General features: G+C 37.1%; 1 protein-coding gene across 2 annotated transcripts; it reads left to right on the plus strand.

Moving 5' to 3' along the window:
- LOC18771672 lies at positions 4,566-21,670 on the plus strand. Of its 2 annotated transcripts, none has more exons than XM_020568062.1 (28): positions 4,566-4,970; positions 5,135-5,223; positions 6,591-6,714; positions 7,152-7,775; positions 7,968-8,336; positions 8,431-8,535; positions 8,721-8,903; positions 10,597-10,738; positions 10,826-11,007; positions 11,093-11,178; positions 11,261-11,309; positions 12,143-12,209; positions 12,298-12,776; positions 12,853-12,952; positions 13,372-13,505; positions 14,125-14,192; positions 14,273-14,489; positions 15,450-15,665; positions 15,815-15,970; positions 16,101-16,154; positions 16,254-16,468; positions 16,564-16,633; positions 17,207-17,520; positions 18,371-18,548; positions 18,641-20,023; positions 20,121-20,894; positions 21,183-21,254; positions 21,395-21,670. In XM_020568062.1, exons 1-28 carry the CDS (start codon positions 4,896-4,898, stop codon positions 21,413-21,415), a joined length of 6,546 nt encoding a protein of 2,181 aa, XP_020423651.1. In that variant the 5' UTR covers positions 4,566-4,895; the 3' UTR covers positions 21,416-21,670. The 2 variants fall into 2 exon arrangements, with proteins under 2 accessions (XP_020423651.1, XP_020423652.1); XM_020568063.1 differs by having other exon boundaries at positions 12,143-12,206.

Here is a 22,138-nt window from a genome sequence, read left to right on the forward strand (position 1 = left end):
GAGTATAGCCGTGCGGCTATACTATTTTTAAATATAAAAAACACCCCACCCATTAAGCGCCACGTGTCAACACATGCCTTTTTAAAAAAAATATTAAAAACACGGAGTATAGCCGGTCGGCTCTACGCTCCCTTTTTTTAAAAAAAAAAAAGAAAAAAAAGAGCCTCCATTGTTTTAAGCCACGTGTCAAAAAAGGTATAGCCGGCCGGCTATACTGTTTTTATTGTAAAAGTCTTTTGTATAGCCGTGGGGCTATACTGCTTAATTAAAAAATTAATGATAAAAAAGGACCCTCCTACTTGCATTGGTTTGTACCTTATGGATATTAATTTGCAACCTATCCAAAATAGATATTAATCTTCCACTGTTTGATATTTTAATATAATTTTTATACCACATGTTATTATTATTCAATAATGCGTGAGAATTATTTGTATAATACGTGAATTTTGTGTGTCTTATTGAAAATTTCCTCAAAAATACGTGTACAAAACATTAGAAATACGTACGTATATGTACAATACGACTATTGTATGTTTGCTTTTTAAAGAAAACGTGAGACGTGTATGGAACACGAGTGTATTGTTGAAAAATACGTACCTACATATGTGTGTGTGTGTGTGTGTGTACCTGAGTATAGCCGTGCGGCTATACTGTTTTCAAATATAAAAAAGCCCCCTCCCAAGCATCAAGAGCCACGTGTCAAGTTAAAAAAATTTCAAAACAGAGTATAGCCGTGCGGCTATACTATTTTTAATATAAAAAAGGTCCCCAATCAATAGGCGCCACGTGTCAGCCCATGTATTTTTTTATAAAAATTTCAAAACAGAGTATAGCCGTGCGGCTATACTATGTTTAATATAAAAAAGGTCCCCAATCATTAGGCGCCACGTGTCAGCCCATGTATTTTTTTATAAAAATTTCAAAACAAAGTATAGCCGTGCGGCTATACTATTTCTAAATATAAAAAGGGTCCCCAATCATTAGGCGCCATGTGTCACGCCAGGTATTTTTAAAAAAATTTCAAAACAGAGTATAGCCGCGCGGCTATACTATTTCTAAATATAAAAAAGGGTCCCCAATCATTAGGCGCCATGTGTCAGCCAAAGGTATTTACAAAAAAAATTCAAAAGGGAGTATATCCGTGGGGCTATACTATTTTTAATATAATTGGGTCCCCATTCATTAGGCGCCACGTGTCAGCCCAGTTATTTTTTAAAAAATTTCCCAACAGAGTATAGCCGTGCGGCTATACTATTTGGAAATATAAAAACGTTCCCCAATCATTATGCGCCACGTGTCAGCCCATGTGTTTTTAAAAAAATTTCAAAACAGAGTATAGCCGTGCGGCTATACTATTTTTATTATAAAAAAGTCCCCAATCGTTAGGCGCCACGTGTCAGCCCATGTATTTTAAAAAAAAATTCAAAACAGAGTATAGCCGTCCGGCTATACTATTTCTAGATATTAAAAAGGTCCCCAGCGTCACGTGGCTGCCCATGTTTTTAAAATTTTTTTGAAGACTGAGTATAGCCGTGCGGCTATACTATTTTTAAATATAAAAAACACCCCACCCATTAAGCGCCACGTGTCAACACATGCCTTTTTAAAAAAAATATTAAAAACACGGAGTATAGCCGGTCGGCTCTACGCTCCCTTTTTTTAAAAAAAAAAAAGAAAAAAAAGAGCCTCCATTGTTTTAAGCCACGTGTCAAAAAAGGTATAGCCGGCCGGCTATACTGTTTTTATTGTAAAAGTCTTTTGTATAGCCGTGGGGCTATACTGCTTAATTAAAAAATTAATGATAAAAAAGGACCCTCCTACTTGCATTGGTTTGTACCTTATGGATATTAATTTGCAACCTATCCAAAATAGATATTAATCTTCCACTGTTTGATATTTTAATATAATTTTTATACCACATGTTATTATTATTCAATAATGCGTGAGAATTATTTGTATAATACGTGAATTTTGTGTGTCTTATTGAAAATTTCCTCAAAAATACGTGTACAAAACATTAGAAATACGTACGTATATGTACAATACGACTATTGTATGTTTGCTTTTTAAAGAAAACGTGAGACGTGTATGGAACACGAGTGTATTGTTGAAAAATACGTACCTACATATGTGTGTGTGTGTGTGTACCTGAGTATAGCCGCGCGGCTATACTGTTTTCAAATATAAAAAAGCCCCCCTCCCAGGCATCAAGAGCCACGTGTCAAGTTAAAAAAAACGTGAGACGTGTATGGAATACGAATGTATTGTAGTGTCTTACTGAAATTTTCTAAAAAATATGTGAAAATTTTAATTTAAATAATTAACAAATTGGTTTTAATTTGGAGCCCAAGAGCCCCAAGGCCCAAGGCCCATCTTTTGATTAATTAAATGTATTAATTAACCACTGAGCCATCTAACTAGGCATTTAACCTTAAGGCCATACCCACATGCCACTCAATTAGGCCACTTGTATAGCATGTACAAACTATTCTATTTCCAAGAGTAAGTCTTATAAAGACTTCCAAGGAGCTCTATTGTTCCAATGTGGGAACTCAAACATGTTTGCAATGCCTTGCAAAACCAACAAAACTAAATTATGCTTCAATTTTCAAACAACACTTTCCTCAATTTATTCTAGAAGATAAGATTTCACGTCTACATGGTGTTGACTGCAACATAATATGCACACAACCTCGTCGTATTTCTGCTGTGTCTGTTGCTGCTCGTATATCCTCTGAAATGGAAGAGAATCTTGGTGAAACTGTTGGTTATCAGATCTGCCTGGAATCAAAACGTTCTGCTCGAAAAAACGTGAATTTTGCACCACTGGAGTATTACTTAGACAGTTGGTAATACAATTTTTCGAATATGTTTTTCAAATACTAAATTTCCTCAATCTATTTCTTAGAAAAATTGTGCTGGCTGCAAACATAGCAGAGAGTAGCATCACCATAGATGATGTTGTGTATGTCATATGCTGTGGAAGGCCAAAGGAAACCAGTTATGATGCTTTAAACAAGTTGGCTTGTCTATTACCATCATGGATTTCAAAGGCTTCAGAACATCATGTATAATTTACTACCAGAAGTAACCGAATTCAAGGTTTTACCTGTATGTCAAACTTGTTGAGAATCTACCAAGCTGGATCCATTTATGGTTTGTCAAAATAAACATTTTATTAAATTTTATTGCTTTGGTGATGATTCCAGAGGCGAGGGCGTGCTGGCCTTGTGCAGCCTGGAGTTTGTTACAGACTATATCCAAAAATGATCCATGATGCAATGCTCCAATATCAGTTACCTGAAATTTTCCGAACACCTTTGCAAGAGCTATGCCTCCACATCAAAAGTTTGCAGTTTGGAGCTGTTGGGTCTTTTTTGGCTAAGGCACTTCAGCCACCAGATCCTCTTGCTGTTCAAAATGCAATCGAACTTCTCAAAACCATTGGAGCTTTAGATGACATAGAGGAGCTTACTCCGCTTGGCATGTAAGTTATGCAACTCTCTACTGAATATCAGCTCTGGTAGTTGACTGACAAATCTTACATGACAGGTCACCATCTTTGCACACTACCATTGGATCCAAACATTGGGAAGATGCTTCTAATGGGTTCTATCTTTCAATGCCTGAATCCTGCCTTAACAATTGCAGCTGCCCTTGCTCATCGTGACCCTTTTTTCCTACCAATAAATAGGAAAGAGGATGCTGATGCTGCAAAACGATACTCGGTGTTTAAAAAAAAAAAAAAAGTACAGCCGCCCGGCTTTACTACGTTGTCTGCATACTCATTTTTTAATAAATAGTATAGCCGCGCGGCTATACTCGGTTTTTCTTAAATTTAAAAAATAAGTATAGCCGATCGGTTTTACTCGTTTTAATTTTTTTTTATAAAAGAGTATAGTGCGGCTATACGCTTTTGACACATAAGCGCTAAACGGTCCTTTTTTTTAAAATTTATAAATAGTATAGACGAGCGGCTATATTACAAAATTAAAAATAATTAAAATACTGAAATACAAATTATTCATTAAATAAAGAATAATTAATATAATTAAATAAGCTAAGATATTATTTAATTGCAAATACTAAACTAAAAAAAATCAAATTTCTATAAAAATAAATAAATAACAAAGTCCATAAAATAATTTAAAAGAATGAATTGCTATTTATGAAGTAATTTATGAAATTAATAAAATATATAAATACTAATTATTCACTAAAGAAATATTAGCCTTGTTTTAATTACTTTAATTCTAACCTGAAATAAATTTTCACTAAATTATCATGAATGATGTAACTTGTACAAATTTGTTTCATTTTCCAATTTTTTTGTAGCTATTTAACTCAATCACAATTTTTTTTTCTGGAACTGAGGGAAAATTAGTAAATTAGGAGTTGCAGAAACAAATCAATTGCATCCCAAATCTAAGCATAAAATTTGATTTACTAGGCCAAAAGCCACTTGTTAAAGCCCATTGGGCTAATTTCTTTTTGTTTATTTGTCGTTTAGGGCTTTTGCTCCCAATCCCACCAATAATTAAAATAATTAAAATCAAACTATTCAAGAACTCCAACCCTAATTCAAATAGGTTTACCAAAAAAATACCGCAATACAAAACGCGAAAAAGTCATAAAACCCCTTCCTTTTCCTCCCTATTTTCTGTTTGATTCATTTTCTTTTTGGTCAGACCTATTTTCTCTCTCTCTGTCAGCTTGGTGACACTGTGACAAGCCTGAAAAACCCCCCTTCTTTGCAAAGAAAGAAACTTGAAAAACCCCTTAAAGCGTTTACCTTAGTTCCAGAGAACCTCCTAAACCCTAGAATTCAAATCGACGAGACCGAAGTCCATGTTTTCTTGGCGACGTCGATTTTAGCACCAGAAATTCACAGAATGGGCCGGCCCGAGCCTTGTGTATTGTTCGCCCAAACCTTCGTTCACCCCCATCTCGACGAATACGTCGACGAGGTTACTCTCTCACAAATTTTCAACTTTCAGTTGCTTTCGCGGTTAATTTAATGCCTATGTTGTAATTAATTTACGAATTTTGATTTATTAGTAAATCTTACTTTGTATGAATTGCTAAATTTTTAGTTGAATGTTACTCATTCGAAGTGGATTTTCGTTGCTAGGTATTGTTTGCTGAGCCCATCGTCATCACTGCTTGCGAGTTTCTTGAACAGAACGTGTCGTTTGCTTCTCAAGCAGTAACACTTCTTGGGTAAGTGGCATTACTAATTTTGCAATTGTTTCAGCTTTCCTTTACTTTTGTTTGTGAATTTTAGAACATTATGATAAAGATCATGTAGCTTAGGCCTGAACATTACCATGCAGGCCATTATATTCGGCATTCACTTAAGCCTGTTATAAATATCACATCTTTAGCTCCATCTGGTTAGTTTCCTTTAGGAGTGGTAAATACCACAGCCGGGTCAGTTGGTGAATTATTCTTGAGGCTTCTATCTGATTTTTAGTTAAAGACAAAATTGGCACAATTCTAATGAATACGTGGCATGGTGGTTATTTATGTTTTACACTGTTAATCTACATAGTGCATTTTGTATCCTGGTCGTTGGTATCACTTACAGTTGTTTTTGAGGGTTAGTGTTTTATGTGAAGTGGTGAAGTTTTCATAGATAAGTGTCATGTCGGTTAAAAGGTAGAAATTCCACAAGGCTTACATTAGTGCAGTTACAAATATACTTTATTTCATCAGGTCAGGTTAAAACTTCCAAATCGTATTTCAATTGGTTGGTTGACGAACTGTGTTTACCCTTTTTCAACCCAACCCAAATGATTTGGAACACTACAATACGGAGTAAGGTACAACAGTGCTTGTTTGAAAAATCACTCATGGGAGAGTCAACACTTATGGTAATGTTGACTGCAGGATGCCTAATATATGTCTTTCACTCTCATGGTGTATTATGTGCAAACTAGGAGCAGAGGATTTTGTCCATTTATTTCGCCATTGCTTGTTTGCATTTAGATTGTGGCACGGTATCTTTCACGAGGGAAGATGAGTTGGGTCATTATTTTGGGGAAGTTTTGTGTATTGACTACTTTTTGGGCGGTTTGGCTTGAAAGGGATGCTAGAATTTTTGAAGAAAAGATGGATTAAGAGGTGTCGGCATTGGGGAATAGATCATAGAGTGAGGGTTTTGTTGATAAATTTATTGAGCTGCTCCCACGCACGCAGACCAAAAGATCTTTGTTGTCCTGGACTTTACAAGTATGTAGAGGCCTTTGGGGGACTGGGGAGGGAGTCTCAATTTCTCAATCAATCATTGGAATGTGTTTTCTGTGTTAGTTACAAGTTGTATGAAAAATAGAATGAAACTGGTGGTTTAAAGATCACTTAGTTTAGATGGTGGACTTCTTGTCCAGTGCTGGATATTATATTTGTAATCTTTCTGACTTTTAAAAATAAAATTTCTCTTGGTATTAATTATACTGGGGCTTTTACTACTCAAAATGCTAAATTGGATTTGAACTCTTGGTATTAATTTTGTTTGCTTTTAATGTCAGATGATGCATGATAGATGTTGCATTGGTATTGATTTTCTGAAGTGCTATTGTTGTTTGCAGGGCGACTTCACCTCCTTCATTTGCTTTGGAGGTATTTGTTCAATGTGAGGGGGAGACAAAGTTCAGGCGCCTCTGTCAGCCTTTCCTTTATTCTCCTTCTTCATCAAATGTGCTAGAAGTAGAGGTAATTATCATATTACACCCGATTATGTTTCCTCTTGGATTCTGCATATTTCTGCTTCTTAACAATTTTAAGGTGAACACTTTAATGCACTTACGTCTAGACTATTTTAGAGCTCAAGTGAGGAGCTATCTGAGAAAGCCCTATCTATGTTTAGATGTCAGTGCTCAGTATACCTTGTCTTATCTCATTTCTTAATCTCCTTTCCAATTTTTATATATAACATACTTCTTTGTGGAGGATAAGTTTCTACACTTGCGTTATACTAAAATATCAGAATTTAGCAAGCTAGGAATAGGTGAGCCTAGTTGTTAATGTTGATGGACCGCTTCCTTATCTAATGCTATAGTTCTTTATATATTTATGTGCATATGTACACAGACACACACCGTTTATTTGTTCTGTTGGCTATTCTCACAGGAGTCATTATTTGTCTGCAGGCTGTTGTAACTAATCATCTGGTTGTAAGGGGCAGCTACCGCAGTCTGAGTTTAGTAATATATGGAAACACAGCAGAAGATCTGGGGCAATTCAACATTGAATTTGATGATAGCTCTATAACTAATCTTGTTAGCTCGGCTGTGGGAAAGCTTGAAGACCTCCCTCTGGCTTTACATTCAACTAATCTGACAATTGAGGATTCCATATCAGCTTTGAGTACTCTATGTCTACCTGTTGCGGCATCAGATATATCTGTTGAAGCTAATCAATTATTACAACTGATGTTGAAGGTTTGTGAGTTGCCCAATCTAGGGGATGCATTGCATAACATTGTCAGCACTGTAGTATCAGCTGCCACTTCTTATGTTACCTGCTCTTGGGGAAGATCCAGTGATTGTGAAGAGTTGAACAATGTTCTTAGTGAGGCAAGAACAGAGCTTATTGAGCTCTATAAAGTGTATAAACAAGAATCGAGGAATGCATTAGGTGAATCATTGGCAGACAGTGGACTTTTTGAGTCTCAGGCTGATTTAGTAAATTCCAAACAGTTGGTGGATGTGTTAAGTCAGTACTTTTGTTTTAATAGGGACTTTGTAAGTGATGGACATCACCAACTTCCACAGGTGATTAAATTATAATTTCCATCACTTGTATACTATTTCACAGATTGAAACTACAACAGATAGAAACAAAGACATGTGCTCTGTCTCTGTCTCTATCTCTCTATCTCTCCCTCCCTCCCTCCCTCCCTCCTCCTGTCTTCCTGTATGTGTATTGAATGTGATTCATTTCTAATATTGTATCTTGAATTTCAGAATACAAATGTCATGCTGGGGTTGAGTGTAGCTCTTCTTTTGTGCTCTGGAAGAGAGAGCTGCTTTCACTTTGTGAGTGGTGGGGGAATGGAGCAGCTTGTACATGTTTTTTGTCGTGATGAGCAGATTTCTACCGCTACTACATTGCTGCTACTTGGAGTTGTTGAGAAGGCTACTCAACATTCTTTCGGGTGTGAAGGATTTTTAGGTTGGTGGCCACGTGAAGATGAAAACAAGCTATCTGGTGTCAGTGATGGTTATAGTAAATTGTTGAATCTGTTATTGCAAAAACAGCGTCATGATGTTGCTTCTTGTGCAACTTATGTCCTTCATCGCTTAAGATTTTATGAGGTTGCTTCAAGATTCGAGGTATACTACCAATTTGGTGACATTGTTTGTGGTTTCACGTGTGGTCCTGTGACCTAAACTAGGTGGTTTCTTATGGTAATTCCATTCTTTGCAGTGTGCAGTTTTGTCGGTATTGGGAGGTCTCTCTACTGTTGGTAGGGTCACAAGTGATACTTTGGACATGCTTATCTGTGCAAAGTCACAACTTAAAAAGCTGTTGGTCAGTTGTCATCTTTGTTGCTTTTGTTTTCAGTTATATATGGAACCTTTATATATATATATATATATATATATATGGAACCTTTATATATATATATATATATATATTTTTTTTTCCACTTTAGGTGTCACACCAAAATTGCATTTTAGTTTTTAGTTCATATTTATTGACAAGTATTAATGCAGAAATTGATAAATTCACGTGGTCCAATTGAAGATCCTTCTCCAGTTGCCCGTGCAACCAAATCATTGATTCTTGGTCAAACAGAAGGTGTGCTGTCATATAAAGCATCCAATAACCTGATTACTGCATCAAATTGTTGTTTCTCAAATTGGGATATCGACTTGCATTTGCTGGATCTTCTCAAGGTAAATTTCCTTCTTTGTTCTTTCTTACCCCTCCTGCATGTGTTGCGTTTCCATTATATTTTGTGTAATCTCTTTGATGTTCATCCCGTTACTGCTCGATTGTTACTATATCCTGAATTGCCATGACCTTTATTATTATTATTATTATTTTTGTTATTCTTTTAAAAAGAGTGAAAGTCTATGTATCTTTTAAGGAAATATTAATGGGATGTGGTAAAATTTTATGCTGGCTGTCAACTTAGTGCAACCCTCCTTTGTTTAGGCTTGGGACCAACTGTGTTAAGATTAAAAATTAAGCTCTTCATAACATTGGTAGACCAAATAGATAGGTAGAAGAAAGGAGACTAAGTATATGTTAGTAGGGGTGCAATGGAGAGTATGGCTTTGGATAGATCTGAGCAGTAGAGGAGAGTCCATGTTGAAGAACCTAACTCCCAAGACTTAGTTGAGTTTAGTGGTTTACTTATTATATGCCAATGAACATAAGGTTCCTGAAGGCCTGCACGAACCCGGAAGAGGGAAGAGATAGAGAGAGAGAGAGAGAGTAACATGAAATGACTTTTTGTTGTTGTTGGAAAGAAACGATATTTAATTGCAAAGCAACAAAAAGAACAACCGCAAACGTGGCCAAGACAGCCACAAGAAAAACAAGCACAACAAGCAAAAACGGCAACGCTACAAAATTACAGCATTCCAGTATTCCAGTTCAATAAAATGAATCTAAAATCTATTTCCTTAAATTCTGGGGACGTATAAGCCCACAAGGATGCCAAAAAACGAATCCTATCCCATAGTTGGTCAGTCTCATCCCCATTAGAGTCCTAAAAAATTCTCCTATTTATTTCCCCCCACACTACCCAAAAAACAGCCATTACCACACAATAACCCAGCACCACTCCCCTCCTTTTTCCTCCAAAAAAAATTCAAACGATCCCAAATGACTATTGAGGCCAAAGAATCTTTTAAATTGAAATTTGTTTTTTGATGACGCCCCCCAAATCCCGCATTTGATAACTCATAGTTCACCCATCATTTTCTTCAAACTCACATACTCACTCTCACACTCATCTTCCATTGTTGAAACAAAGTGAACCCTAACAAGCTCATTAGAGGTTCAAAATCTCACAATTTGATGAAAAAAATAATTATTTTTGACGAATGAAACATTAAATATGCTCTTCATAGCCTCCAAATGAAGTATGGGCTGATAATTTAAAAAGTTCATTAATTTTTTTTGGATTTTTAGTTCTTCATTTTTGTGTTTTCATTCGGTGCACTAGAAGCGAATAATTGAGGAACACTCGGTAGGTAGGTGTTGAATAATACATTTACGTTTGGTAAGACCTCACTGAATCAACTTTTTTGGCACTCTCCTACCAAAAATGTTAATGGTTTTTAGTAGTGTCCCACTTAAATTTGCATATATTTTCAGCAGAACCTCACTGTATGGTTTCAAAATTTCAATGCCAATTTTTATCAAAAATCGTTTTCCGCTGGAGTAGATGATGGGAGTTCTTGGGTTGGGTTGGTGCCTCGGTATTTTGATTGTTGTGTTTTGTCCCTTTGGGGGAGTGTGTAATCAGAATAATTTGGCACTTCTTTCTCGTTTAATTCTATGTATTGAAATTTATGTTGCAATTGATATTTTAACATTTTTCTTTTGCGCTTAATATTTGAAATATCTTGTTATCAGGAGAGGGGATTTCTACCTCTATCAGTTGCAATATTGTCATCATCCATATTGCGTTCAGAAGTGGGACGTGCTATGGACGTATTTGTGGATATTGCATCATCAATTGGGGCCATACTACTTTCCCTTCTATTTTGTCGCTCAGGTATTTTTAATGCTCTGTTATTATCAACCTTGTTATATTTATCAGATCCAGATCATTGTTAATGACATTCCATGTTATTTTATTCAGGCCTAATTTTCCTCCTACATCACCCTGAACTTTCTGCAACAATAATACATGCCCTAAGGGGTGCTAATAATGTGAATAAGGATGCGTGTCTTCCTCTTCGATATGCGTCTGTTTCAATATCCAAAGGATTCTTTTGTGCACCACAGGAAGTTGGAATGATTGTTGGGACCCATTTGAGGGTGGTTAGTTCCTTTGGCTCCTGTTGGTTTTTCAATCTTTATTGCATACCTTCAGCCAAAATACCAATTTTCTAAGGCTTTGGTGCAGGTTAATGCCATAGACCGTTTGCTTACTGCATCCCCAAACTCAGAAGAATTTTTATGGGTGTTGTGGGAACTATGTGCTCTTGCAAGGTGAAACTGAATTTCTTTTGTTGATTGTGGACTATTAATACAATATTAATGGTCATAACCACTTTTCTGTTATGATTTGCAGGTCTGACTGTGGACGACAGGCACTATTGGCTTTGGGATATTTTCCAGAGGTATTGAATTGATGAATGTGCTATCTGAAAACCATATTTGATATACAATGCATGACCATAGAAGTAGTTTCTGTTTAATGCTTGAGATGCAGGTAGAATTGGATTGGAAGATTTCAAATCTGGGGATGTTGGTTGGTATTTTATGCATAAATTGCTGCAATGGAAGTTTAACAAAACTTATCATTTGGTTTGCATTGGAAGAAAGTGAAGAAAAATAAGTTTTCTGGATCAACAAAATCACTAGTATATGGATTACAACTAATTTGTCTCTTGGCAATTTCAAATCCGAATCCGTTTAAAAAGATTGTATCTAGAGAACTTTTGGTTCTTCCAACCAATTTAAACTGACTTAACTCTAAAATTCAAATCTCTTCTGTTACATCCTTGAATAAAAAACTAAAATACAACCTTTTGCATGCATGTGGAACTTGTCTTAGTATTATTCATATTCATTTGGTAAGTAATTTGCTAAGCTTTATATTGGATTCAAAATTTCTCATATGTATCACATTAAATGGTTTGAAGTTTGTTTTGTTTTACTGGTATGGTTAGATGTTCATTGGCTGGTGCAGTTTTTGAACTTAGGCCTCTGGTACCATGCCAAAGAGGGTTTACCACCTAACCTAGGCAGCATTAATGTAGGGCAATTTTTGTTTAGTATAGACTTATAATTAATTACAAATGTAGGTCTGTATGGTGCCTTTACAAGTAGCTAATTCTATATATTTGGTATCTGACAATCTTTCTGTATGTGTTCTTGATATTCTTATTGTTAGATTATATTTTATGGATACATGCTTCAGCTTATTGACAAATGATTAACTATTTTGTAGGCTGTTAAAATTTTGATTGAAGCATTACATTCTGCCAAGGAACAAGAGCCAGTTGCTAAAAATAGTGGTTGTGCACTTGCCCTTTGTCTAAATCTGAAATTTTGCAATTATACCTTTTAGTTATGCATTTACTCAAATAAAATTCTGCATTTCAGGAGCCTCGCCACTAAATATTGCAATATTTCACTCAGCTGCTGAGATTTTTGAAGTTATTGTTTCTGATTCAACTGCATCTTCTCTTGGATCTTGGATTGGACATGTTGTGGAGCTCCATAGGGCTTTACATTCCTCTTCTCCAGGGTCGAATAGGAAAGATGCCCCCACACGGCTGTTGGAATGGATAGATGCTGGTGTAATATATCATAAAAATGGGGCTACAGGTCTTATACGGTATGCTGCTGTATTAGCTTCCGGAGGAGACGCCCACTTGACTTCAACCATCCCACTAGTGTCAGATTTGGCAGATGTAGAGAATGTTATTGGAGATTCTTCCGGTGGTTCTGATGCTAATGTTATGGAAAATCTTGGAAAGTTTATTTCTGACAAGAGTTTTGATGGTGTGATTCTTCGTGACTCTTCAGTAGCACAGTTGACAACAGCATTTCGCATTTTAGCATTCATTTCAGAGAACTCAGTATGTAGTCATCTATTGTTCTAATTTATCATTAGAATGCACTTTTATCTTGCTCATTGTTGTTTTCTTGATGTAGACTGTTGCTGCTACTCTATATGATGAAGGTGTTATAGCAATAATCTATGCAGTTCTGGTCAATTGTAGGTTCATGCTTGAGAGGTCCTCGAACAGCTATGGTACGTGATTTGGAAATAGTTGCTTTCATAGATTGATTTGTATGTATAAACTATAAACCCAAAAATTTCAACAGTAATACCCATAAAAAGGTTACATCACTAGAGATAGCAACTTTTAGAACATTCCCAGGCCTTCTACTGTAGAGAGAACAAAACCTGTGTAGTAAATTTATGCTGGAATTCTTAGTATACTTTACCAGGTCTGCTTGTGCTCAGTATAGTATATCTTCCATAGATCATAAAGTTTAAACCTCTTTTCCATTGTACCTAGTAGGTGGCATGCTATCGTGCACACTTGTTTCTCACTACCACTGTGTACAGTTTTAGGAATTTCATATTGTACAGTATTCTGATATTTTAGAAGGTCCATTTTATTTCTGAATTTTGGAAAAATTGCTTTTTTGTTTTGTCTTGAGCAGATTACCTTGTTGATGAGGGCACGGAATGCAATTCTACATCAGATTTACTGTCGGAACGAAATCGTGAGCAAAGTTTAGTTGATCTTGTGGTTCCTACACTTGTGTTGTTGATCAATTTATTGCAGAAATTGCAGGTTTGCTTCATTTAGTTCCTAGTGTATATACAATTGAGTTTTTATGGAAGTTTTATTTGAACGAGAGCGGCATTTGATACTGCAGCAAAGTTGTGTTTGTAAAATGATTACAATCTAATCTTGATGCTCACAGAATCCATATTTGATGGATGATCATATGATTAACAAACTGTCAAATGGCATTTTTATTTCATTCTACCCACGAGTTGTAGAAAAGAGGGAAAGTTTGTCCTTCTATGTAGGTCATGGGATAGCTGTGTTTGGATAATGAAACTACAGGCAATTGTTTAGATTATGTAATAGCTGTAGGATATATCCAGTATTGGCCATGAATCTAACTAAATTTGGAGAAAGGATTCTTGGACTAGAGTCCTTTAGATAATCACAATTAACAAACTATTACATGGAATTTTCATTTCATCCTACCCATGACTTGGTAGTAAAAAGGGAATGTTTGATGGTTCAACAATCTTTCTGTTTTTAGATCTGGGGATTGTGTGAACTAGACACGATCTTTTAATTTGGAGGTCATTTGGGGCTTTAGCAATGGTTGTATTTGTAGAATGTATGCTTTCATCAGCTGTCTGTTAAAATGTGGTCCTTTGACTGCTGTCTGTAGGAAGTACAAGAGCAGCACAGAAATACCAAATTATTGAATGTCCTTCTACGATTGCACCGAGAAGTAAGGTATGTCATCCTTGTTTTCTTCTTCCATAGACGTGCTAGTTTTATTGATATGAAATTTGACTGAATTTATTCAATTGTAGTCCGAAATTAGCTGCATGTGCAGCAGACTTATCTTCTCCTCATCCTGATTCTGCGCTCGGTTTTGGAGCTATCTGTCATCTTCTTGTGTCCGCGCTTGCTTGTTGGCCAGTCTATGGCTGGACTCCTGGCCTTTTCGACTCCCTCCTTGCTAATGTTCAAGTTACTTCCTTGCTGGCCTTGGGTCCAAAGGAAACATGCAGTTTGCTTTGTCTTCTGGTATGCTAGATCTCCTCCTTTTTTTTTTGGGATTATCACGTAGAACTTTCTTCATAAGTGAGCTAGTGAGAGATTCAAGTATATTTTATAAGGAGCTTGACTTAAAGCTAGCTAAGGTTTTCCTCGAGCAGGATTATGAAAGACATCAGTGATTCAGCGTGCCAGCCCCTTATAATTCTACAATGGCCACTTCAACATGTTTATTTATTTATTTTATTTTTATAAATCTAGTTTATACAAGTACTTGACTGCTGACGTCTTGTCTAAATTGCTATTTTTGTTGATTTATGTATATTTGATTGTATAGATTAGCTGCTGATTAGTTGTATTTAGCATAATTTTAGGGTCATTCACAGGAGTTAACTTTTAGCCTTTATTTCCTTCCTTATTTGTAACTAGCTGTGTATTATTTAAATCTTCCTAAGGGAGAAGAATACATAGCTTCATTCCTATATCTCTAGAGAATTCTACATCGTATCAAAGCGGGATGATTGACTGGGCCCGAATTACTGGGTCTGTACTGAGTACATGGTATTCACGTGCTGAGCTCAATTTACTGAGCGCGAACTACCCTTAAAAAAAAGATTAATGACCAATGTGGAATCAGCTGCACATGTAGCCCACTCTGTGGTGGTCCCACTTGAGGGGGCAAGTGGTTCCATTACTAGTAACACCGATGCCTTTTGCGATAAAAACCTCACTCCTGTTGTGCTAACAAGTGGTTAAGTTGGTCCAACTATCAATGTTGGACCAATTAGTAGTGGGCTGCTGGCCTGTCTCTGAAATCACTTGTAGTTTATCGTTTCTGATACTTTTTGATTATTGAGTTGGTAAATGTGGCATACTTTGCCTACATCATCAGATTTGTTCTACTTGCAACCTTTGTGGACTGCCATATGATGTATCTAACATGTTTTAACCTTTTTCTTCATGTTTTCTCTTTCCTTGTTGTAATGGAAGAATGATTTATTTCCGGAAGAAGGGGTATGGCTTTGGAAAAATGGGATGCCCTTGTTGAGTGCCCTTAGAAAGTTGTCCGTTGGGACTGTTTTGGGTCCTCAGAAGGAGAGAGAGGTCAATTGGTATTTGCATCCTGTGCACCTGGAGAAGCTTCTTAGCCAGTTGATGCCGCATCTTGACAAAGTTGCCCAGATTATCCAACATTATGCTATCTCTGTATGTGATGTCTTTAAATGAAGTTAACTGCTATTTTACTTTTCTTTTCTTGTTCGAACTACCGAGAGAAGAGTAGGCAGTGCAACTATTCTCAATAAATACTTGCAGCCAGTGTCATCTTGCATTACTAATGAGATCACTTTAAACAGGCATTGGTGGTCATTCAAGACATGCTTCGAGTCTTTATTATTCGTATTGCTTGCCAAAAAGCTGAAAGTTGTTCAATACTTCTGCGGCCCATATTCTCATGGATTCTTGATCATGCTTATGACTTTTCTTCTCCATCAGATGTGGATGCTTATAAGGCAAGTTTGTGGCCACTGTTGAAGTTTTATAGTTTGTCTAATTTGGTAAACCTAAATGTTTAATCTTTCTTTGTCTCTCTCTCTCTCTCTCTCTCTCTCTCTCTCTCTCTCTCTCTCTCTCTCTCTTCAGGTTTATAGATATCTTGATTTCCTTGCTAGCTTATTGGAGCATCCACGTGCCAAGGTTTCCATTTTCTTTTTCTGGTTTATTTTGTTCCCCTCCATCCTTTTGTCTAGTAAAGAAGCATGGGATTTTACTTAATTTTGATTTCTCCTTCCCCAGGCACTATTGTTAAAGGAGGGTGTGATTCAGATGCTAACTAGAGTGCTGGATAGGTGTTTAGCTGCCACGGATACAGATAGAGTAGAGATTCTAGATGGTAGAAGTTCAGCTAAATTTGAATTCGGTTTGCTTAATTGGTCCCTCCCTGTGTTCAAGTCCTTCTCACTGATTTTTACTTCTCAAGCATCTCTACACCATGCTGGGGAAAATGATCTGTGAGTAGATAAGATGCATATTTATTTCTTTATTTATTCCTTTTAATTGAGATGATACAACTTGTGTATGCTGAACTAGTTCACTGGTTTAATAGGCACAAATTTGAAAATTTGAGTACTGAAGATTGCACAATCATTTTAAAATATCTCCTCAGATTTTTTCAGGTAATTTGCTCCTTCCTATGTTGTATCTCTAGTTCGATTAGAGTATGTTAGTTATTACTGTGATAGTTCTCTAGGAGCTAATTTCGGCATATGAAATGCACTTGAGTACAAAGGTGTTGGTAAATTCACCAAGGACTAGATTGAATTGCACCTTCACCAGGGATTATTGTTATTTATTATTATCATTATCTTTTGGAGTGTGGCGGTTGAGGCGGTGGGTCCAAAAAGGTAAAAATAAGAAATTTGCTTGAGCACAAACTAGTTAAATGCTCCACATTCTGACGCATGTAAATTGAGCATTGAAGATATATTAGTTTTTGGAACTTCCTTCTGATGATTTTACGTCTTTGTGGAATTATTAATGTGGAAAGTGACTAAACTAACTTCACCTTATAAAACGTTCATTCAGATCACTTCTATCTAGAGGGGGTAAAAGTTTTATTTTTATCCTTTTTATCCTAAAGATGCAACCAAAATCACCCGAAACCCATACCAGATGAAAGCAACCAGTAAAAGATTTGGAACTCCTTATTTGCTTAGTTTATTCTAACTGAGCGTACTCTCATTTACCAGGTTCTACCGGTTGGAAAAGAATTACTTGCGTGTCTTACTGCTTTTAAAGAATTGGGTTATTGTAGTGAAGGTCGAAGAGCTTTAGCAGCCACTTTTGATTGTGTCTCCTCTGTTGTTGATGATCGTGAAAAGGATGGCAATGGCAATTATAGTCTTCCTAATGAATATGAATGGAGAAAGAGTCCCCCATTGTTATGTTGCTGCAAAAACTTGTTAAGATCAGTTGACTCAAAAGATGGTTTGTCAAGTTATACAATCGAGGCTGTCAATGCATTGTCTATGGGATCTTTCAGCTTCTGCCTTGATGGGGAAAGGTGACTTCTCTTGCCTTATTGGTTATTTTGTTGATCTAGCCAAATTATGTTTTTAGTTTAGACTTGTTATATGTTTTAGTTGTTGAACATTGTCATCCTTTTTTCCTTTGATTGATTTTATAATTATTGGATATTTGGTCTTTTGTAAAAAAAAATAAAATTGGATATTCATTGCAGTTTATTTTATAGTTTCAAATACTTGCCGTACTTCAGAACTATAAAAGATGACTGTTCCTTAAAGAGAGTTGTGTTTTTGTTTTTGGAGTATGTTTTTGCGCACTGAGGCTAGATGGTGCTAGATAATCTCACGGGCCTTATTTTCACTAATCATCTCAGGGTTCGCGCGAAGCATTGGTGAATTGTTTTACCATTCAACATGGTTTTTTGAGTTTAGTCATGCAACAAGAGCATTCATTGGAACTAGGAGTAGTGGCTATCCTGGACTAGCTAGCTTTAAGAATTTGAAATCGTGCAAGTCTCTTTCAATTATATTGCTTGTGGTACTGGCTGCCAATATGCTTTTACTTTGGGTTTCTTTATAATGTTATTTTCTTATGTAAACCTAGCTTATTCTAGAACCATTATATCTTAAAATTTATTTTATTCATTACCTGAAGTAACTTTTCATTACGAGTCTGCCACCTTACTTGAACAGGATCTGTGCCATAGGTTGTACCTCTGTGTCCTTGAGTTCTGAAGTAACGTTTTATTGGTTCCTTGGATCTCTCTATGTGGATGTGCCTTAATACATTTTGGCTGTGATTTCTTCTGTTCCATATCTGCATTTTTCTTAACCCTTACCTTAAGTGTCCACATCACTGGTTAGACTTATGGTTTGCTTCTGTATTAGATTGAATCCAGATAGGGTTGTTGCGGTGAAATTCCTGTTTGGCATTCCTGATGATATAGGTGAAGAAGATAGTGTTCCTCATGCAAACATAAGCTACATTCGTGAATTGACCTCTATGCTGAAGACCATAGCCGCTGACCATGTAGCTGACTCTGATACTCAAACCCCTCTATGTCAGGTATAACTGATACTGATTCATTCTTTCATAGAAATTTTGCAGTCTCCCAAATTGTTTGCATAATATCTGACATCGTCGTCATCAATGCACAGGTTTTAGAATCTGTGAAATCATTAATACTGCTGTTGCAAAAACCTAGTTCTTCATTGAAGCTGGATGATGTATTTTCTAGTGATTTTGTTCCTCTGCCACTAAATATTATAGTTTCTTCAAAGATCCATATAATGTCAGATGGTGGTGCTGAAATGGCTGACGATTATCTTTACCAAGGAGCACTAGGAGACAAATTTCAGTGGGAGTGTCCTGAAACATTACCAGATAGATTGTCACAATCAAATCTTTCTGTTAAGAGGAAAATGCCATCACTTGATGGCCCAAATAGGCGTGCTAGAGGAGAAAATTCTCCGGCTGAGACCCCAAATCAAAATGTGTTTTCACGAGGATTGGGTTCAACTACTGCCTCGTCTGGCCCTACTCGTAGGGATACCTTTAGGCAGCGCAAACCAAATACCAGCAGACCTCCTTCCATGCATGTTGATGACTATGTTGCGAGAGAAAGAAATGATGGTGTTTCTAACTCTAATGTAATAGCAGTACAGCGAGTGGGATCTACTGGTGGGAGACCTCCGTCAATTCATGTGGATGAATTTATGGCCAGGCAAAGGGAACGCCAGAATCCAGTGTCACCTGTAGTTGGGGATGCAGCAGTACAGGTGAAGAGTGCGACTCCTGTGAACGATACAGCTACGGAGAAGTTCAACAGACCTAAACAATTGAAAGCGGATCTTGATGATGATCTTCATGGAATTGACATAGTATTTGACGGTGAGGAGTCTGAACCTGATGACAAATTGCCCTTTCCTCAGCCGGATGATAATCTGCAGCAGCCTGCTCCTGTCGTTGTTGAGCAAAGTTCTCCCCACTCTATTGTTGCAGAGACAGAGAGTGATATTCATGACTTGGCCACGCCCTCAGCATCTAATATGGATGAGAACACACAAAGTGAATTTTCTTCCAGGATGTCAGTTTCGCGCCCTGAAATTCCATTGACTCGAGAACCTAGTGTTACTTCAGATAAAAAGTACTATGAGCATTCTGATGACCCAAAGAATGCTACACTACTCAGGACTTCTAGTGGTTTTGATTCTGCAACAGCAGCAAATAGTCCCAGATTCCCTGTTTTTGCTTATAATAATTCTTCAGCATCTTCGGTACAATTACCAGTTGATTCTAGGATGACTCCACAAAATTTCTTTCCAAAGAGTAGTCCACAACATGCTGGTAATGCGCCTGTAGCTTCTGGATCTCCAGGATTTTATGACCAGAGATTTCTTCCAAATCAACCTCCTTTACCTCCCATGCCTCCTCCTTCAACAGCTGTGATATCTCAGACATCTGAGTCAGTTCCAAGTCAATCATCCCCTTTTGTGAACTCTCTGACTGATGTACAGCAGCAGCTTCCAACAGCCTTCCAGGTAAGTTTTATAAGCAATTTTCTTCACATTTCTCATTCAGCTGTCTCTTGTTGGTTTATCTGCAATTATGTAATCTCTTGATTGTTTGTCATTGCAGATTCGTTCAGATTATCTTTCTGCATTCAATAATGGTTCTACATCTTCAAGAAATTCCGTCTCTTCTCCCAATGGGGCCGCCAGGCCACCACCCCCACTTCCTCCTACACCACCCCCTTTTTCTTCTAGTCCATATAATTTAACGTCCAATAGAACTATTTCGCAGTCTTCAGTATATAACCAGACAAGTGTGGGAGCAACTGAACTTCCTCAGAGCTCTACTGCACCCTCAAATGATGCTCGGTTAGGTGGTCTTTCTGCTTCAGGGGCCAGAGTAAATACCTATTCGCCACCTTCCTTAGTGCCACACATGGTTTTCAGGCCAGGTTCTAATTCTATGAGTCTTTATGGAAGCTTACCAACTCAGCTGCAAGGCGACAACGCAAGTATTTTGCAGAATCTATCTATTCCTCAGGCAATTCATTCCCTTGCTCAGTTGCAGCCACTGCAACCCCCACAGCTTCCACGCCCTCCGCAACCACCCCAACATCTTAGGCCACCTTTACAAGCTTCACAACAGTTGGAACAAGGTGTATCTTTGCAGAGCCAAGTTCAAATGCATCATCCACTGCAGATTCTGCAACAGCCACAGGTTTCACCTATGCATGCCTACTATCAATCCCAACAACAAGAGTTTGTTCATGTACAGCAGCAACAGCAAGTTGACCATTCTCAACTGCAAGCAATGCATCAATCAGGGGATGCTTCATCCCAACAGCAACAAGATCCGGGAATGTCCTTACATGAATACTTCAAGTCTCCAGAAGCTATTCAGGTATTTGTTACTTAGGATCCTTTGCAGACCGAAAAGACATTTTATGATTTTTGGATTTGACTTTCAATTTTAAAAGATCCTCTGGCCATCTAAGATGCAAAAATGCATCAGTGGAAAACATCAATTTTTGAGCTTCTTCAAATAGACCTTTCAAAAGAAACTTCTATGAAAGATGTTTTTGGAGAAGCTCCGCCATCTGGACCTTCTACTTTCTGACAAAAGCTTTCAGATGTATTTGATTGGTATGGCCTTGGTCCGTTCTAATTATTTGTTTTCCTTTCATGGCAGTCTTTATTGAGTGACCGAGATAAACTTTGTCAGCTTTTGGAGCAGCATCCAAAGTTAATGCAGATGCTTCAGGTATATGTTCTTTTACGCGTTGCAGCCTGCTAGTTCTTCAAAGAACTGGCCTTGTTGCAAGGTTTAGAAACATTTATGATATAATGTGGGAGGCTGCTATTCTAACCCACTGGATTTTGCTGGTTTTTGTGATTTTACAGGAGAAGTTGGGCCAGCTATAACGGAATGACTTGGACCTATAAATTGATGATCGAAGTCTTGCATCCCCAATGCATATGTTTGCAGGAGTTAAACCTTTGATCATTCATTTAATTTGTTTGTCCCCTGAAATTTTGTATTGATAATGTACTCTAAAATGTGTATATTAATATTCTTTCCATCTTTTTAGTGTAATATTGAATTGTAAAAAAAAGTGTTAATATTGCTTTTTGTTAATGTAATTTCTGGCCGCGGTAATTAGCTGCAAATGTGTTTAATCTGTAGGTCGAAGGTGTATTTATTCTGTAATGCCTCATTTTCTTCCTCATTATGTTCCTCATGTCTCCTTTGTATATTTTTTCTTCTCTCAATAGCGTATTTTGTTTTAAACCAATACAAGTTTTTGGCGCTGTGTTTTTGGTTATGAGAGATTTGCTTTTTGCAGTCACTAAAATGCTTGACAAACTTGTATTGGTTTCCTTCCAAATTGTCTTTTCATCATGTGTTTTTCTGCATGATCGTCTTCTATCTAGGACGACTAATATAAAACTCCCAAGCTTGGGATCCAAGAAGCCCATGATCCAAGAGATCCTCTCCGAGTATGTAGAAGTTAACTACCCACCGCCCAGGAGACATTCCTACTTCAAGAAATTCTAGGCCTTGAGAACAGATGCCAGCGATACTAAATACAAGGGTTGCTAGCTCTTCATTTTCGAGATCATCCTTCAAGGATCAATTCCTGCAAA

The sequence above is a fragment of the Prunus persica genome, chromosome G7 (genome assembly GCF_000346465.2).
Source record: "Prunus persica cultivar Lovell chromosome G7, Prunus_persica_NCBIv2, whole genome shotgun sequence".
Classification (NCBI taxonomy): Eukaryota; Viridiplantae; Streptophyta; class Magnoliopsida; order Rosales; family Rosaceae; genus Prunus; species Prunus persica.